General features: G+C 33.8%; 1 protein-coding gene across 1 annotated transcript; it reads right to left on the bottom strand.

Moving 5' to 3' along the window:
• Positions 1–1,137: 1,137 nt before the first annotated feature.
• LOC145117378 (RING-H2 finger protein ATL13-like) lies at positions 1,138–2,910 on the bottom strand. The gene has a single exon (XM_079053675.1). It carries the CDS (start codon positions 2,672–2,674, stop codon positions 1,292–1,294), a length of 1,383 nt encoding a protein of 460 aa, XP_078909801.1. The 5' UTR covers positions 2,675–2,910; the 3' UTR covers positions 1,138–1,291.
• Between the last annotated feature and the right edge of the window lie 1,090 nt (positions 2,911–4,000).

Below are 4,000 nucleotides of genomic sequence, written 5' to 3'. Positions count from 1 at the left end.
TTTTTATTTTTTCTTTCAGAATGTTGTTATTATTCAATGAATCACAATCATAAAATGTAATTATTTGTTATATTATTAGTTCAAGAATTGATTTTGTGTATTCTTTCAGAATGTATTTACTAGTTTATGGTTGACATTCTGCCATTCTGACAGAATAAAATCGAAAAATATATTTACTAGTTTATGGTTGGCATTCTATCATTCTGACAGAATAAAATCGGATTTTTAAATTTGAAATAATTTAAAATATTCAGATTTAAAAAAAATAAAGGAATTAATCTAGGTTAATTGACTCTAATGCCCCTATGCTGAAATTTGTGTGATTATATGGTACATGTTATCCTATTATATTATCATAGACCCTCAGATCATGACCTTTGATTATATTCCATCCGATGGTCCAGATTTGTGCATTCTGACACACAATAGTTAGTAAAAACAAAATAACCTAATATATATATATATATATATATATATATATATATATATATATATATATATATATATATATATATATATATATATATATATATATATATATATATATATACTTCTTAAAAATATGTATATTATGATCGAATCACCAATCACCGTCTACACTCTTGAAAAAAGAAACTTGAAATCATTTAGTAAGGTGGGACATTGTGGGGTAACGGTTGGTGGAGCTTAAATGTCCTCCCTTAATGAGGTATACCTTTTTTAGTTAGGTTCACATAAATATAAGCATAAGTCGTTCACGTTTAGTCTTGACTTCATAATTATAACTTAGGCCAGAGACTTAATAAAATATCAGTTTTTATTTTATTTTATATTTATAACGGCGAAAAAAATTAAATTGAAACTACAAGGACAGCTACAATAAATAAATAAAAAAAAAACAAAAAAAAAAACTACTATCTATATTAATTAGTATACCTCTTAAGTTCATTTAAAGTTACCAAGATCGGTTGTGAATAAACCCAAGAAGAATATGCCTTGCTAAAGATTTAAAATTTTCAATATGAATGATCATTTTCATGAATTAAGCCTACCAATGTATAAACCCGTATACCTTATCAAATCCGCAAAGGACATTTTAGTTAGCTAAAAAAGACAACATCATGATCCAACTTCTTTAGAGAACCTGAAAGAAACCAATATACAAAGTTGCATATAATTTATATTTAAATTTCTTTAACTTTGACTACATTTTGTTTCCTTTTACTGATTATAATCTAATCTCCCAAAAAATGAAAAATACCACAAAAATATTCAAGAAAAAAAGGTTATACATTTATAGAGGAAAAAAAGTTTAAACATTTGTTGAGCAAGATGAAGGAACCACGTTGATTTGCTGACTACCCATAAGCCAAAGTAGACTCCTCCTTGCTAAAGATGGTGGATTTGATGCTTCTTGGGGTGGTGAATCCAAGTTATCCGACCATCGACAAGTTTGAAATTCTTGTGAATTCTCCCACCTTTCAATATCCAATTCAGAATTAGCCCTGCTGTTTGCCTTCATGTCATTCCGGTGTACCGGAAAACGGAATGAAAAAACCCCTCTTGATGACGTCCCAATGGCGGCAGCCACCGTTGGATTAGACTTCTCCTTCTTCCCTCTAAGCCAAATCTTTGAAACTGAAAAGCTCTCCCTCCTGCTCTTCCCAGTTGCACCACCACCAAGAACGTCTATTTCTTTGAAATCTCTTCTTGAATCACCACCGCATTCTGACATAGCCACCCGGTGAGATGGGGTGATCGGAAGACAAGACTTTTTACTGGCTAGTTTCTTGGTTTGTGCCCTAATAGGTACTTGTAAAGATGAATTATCATCCATCACATATTCAAAAGACCCCATTGAGAAACACCTCCTACCATCAATCGTTTGCTTGTCACTACCACCCACACCTCCACCACCACCACCTGCACCACCGCCATCCACGTTCTTGAACTTCCCAAGCTTAATGGTAACGACTTTCTCCTTGTTCTCATCTTCTTTTACCATTTCACCCTTATCAAATTCAAACTCCGTATTGCTCAAATGGGAATTCACTCTTTGGATCGATGAAGGATTTGGCTGATCAGAATTAGCTATCTCTCTAGAAATCTCGCTACCGGATTCAAGAAGAAGCACAACTGGTGAACAGGACTTGGGAGTGAAATCAGAAAGCAAACTACCTCGACAAAGTGGACAAGTGGAGTGCGACAAGAGCCATGTATCAATGCAATCCATATGAAAAGCATGGCTACATTCAGGCAATAATCTTAGCTTATCTTCACATTCAAACTCACATAAACAAACAGCACAATCAAAAGGGTCTTTCACACCAATAATTGATTTGTAAGTGAAAACAGGTAGCGTATCAATGAAAGACTGATCAACGCCGGAGTCATGGAGATGAAACAGTTGTTGTAACTGGCCTTGAAGCGCAGTCACATTATCAAACTCATCTGGGTCCCTATTAGTTGGCCTCATAAGGAATCTAACGAGAAGATGAAGCAACCCAGAAATGAAGAAAATCATGGCAAAGATTATGATGATGAGTAGAACACTTGGGCTCACCTTATCGTTGAGATTGAAACCATGTGATATGTGATTGACGGTGGCTGGAGGTGGCGGTGGCAGTGGTGAGAGAGGTGGCCGGTTGTAATAATAAGGTCTTTCGTACTCGGAAACTAAGATTTTCTGACCCATTTTTGTTGAAGCAAGAAGAAATATTTGAAAATTGAATCTTTGGGCTGATTATATGAAAATCAAGAGAACCCCATCTCTCAGATCATCTACCAAGAACCCACAGAATTTTCCAGATCTTTACGTGAAGTGCTGATTGAGCTCGACCTCTGAGTGAGAGAGAGAGAGAGAGAGAGCAATCTTGTAGAAATAATTTTCGTATCCAGGAAATTAGATTTCAAAAATTAGAGAGGAAGAGCAATGCATTTATTGTGTACAACATCAAATTGAATACCTTCTTTTATAATAAAGAATAGGGATAATCACTTAAAATGATAATATATTTTTAGATTTGTATATATTTGGTCACTGAATTTTTTTTCGTTCATATTTACCCCTTCAACTTGTTAAACTGTATACATTCAGTCCTTATGACCGGCTACTCCAGGTTACTAGGTAAAAATGACTTAATAGGGTATAAATTTCTCACTTTGTACAGATTTAGTCCTTAATATTTTTTGTACACATTTAGTCCTTTTTTTTATAGCAAAATAAGACATTTTTTTTGTATTCATTCATTCGGTACTTATGAATGATTTTTTAGTTTTTTCTCACGAAATCTTACGTGGGGCATTCATTAATGAGGTGTATGGGGCTTTTGATTCTTATATCCATCACGATCTCGACTACTTGGTTGCTTAGGTCATGTGTTCTGAACGTCATAACTTCTTCAAATGATCTCGGATTTTAATGATCTTTATATCCATGCGTTCGTATTTTAGTCTAATACAACTTTCATTTAGATTACTCCCATTAAAAAATAATATATTTTTACTTACGATTTTTATATCCATACGTGGTGGCAGATTTAGTATGGTCCCGGTGTTGCACCGACAACACCTGTTTTTTCTGTTCGCAGTGGGAAATTTTTCGCTTTATTTTTTACGTTTATACCTATTTTCCATGTATCGGCAACACCTATTTCATCTCGGCAACACCTACTATGTATTACTACGTCTTCCCCTATCTATACGCTTTTTATGAATGCATGTATGTATGTTTTTTTATAAAATCGTTAGTAAAAATATATTACATTTTAATGAGAGTAATCTTAATGAAAGTTGTAGTAGACTCAAAAAAATGAACACGTGGATAAAGATCCTTAAAATCTGATATCGTATGAAGAAGTTACGATGTTCAAAATACAAGACCTAAGCCAAACCACAAGATTTACGCAACCAAGCAGTCGAGATCGCATTGAACATAAACATCAACAACTCCAAGCACCTCATCAATGATTGTCTCACGTAAGATGTCGTGAAAAAAACCTAAAGAAATCATTAATAAGTA

Source organism: Lactuca virosa, chromosome 5 (genome assembly GCF_052849685.1).
Source record: "Lactuca virosa cultivar CGN04683 chromosome 5, Lactuca_virosa_CGN04683_v6, whole genome shotgun sequence".
Lineage (NCBI taxonomy): Eukaryota > Viridiplantae > Streptophyta > Magnoliopsida > Asterales > Asteraceae > Lactuca > Lactuca virosa.
Note: the sequence above shows the minus strand (reverse complement) of the source record. Positions and strands in the feature narration are given on the sequence as shown.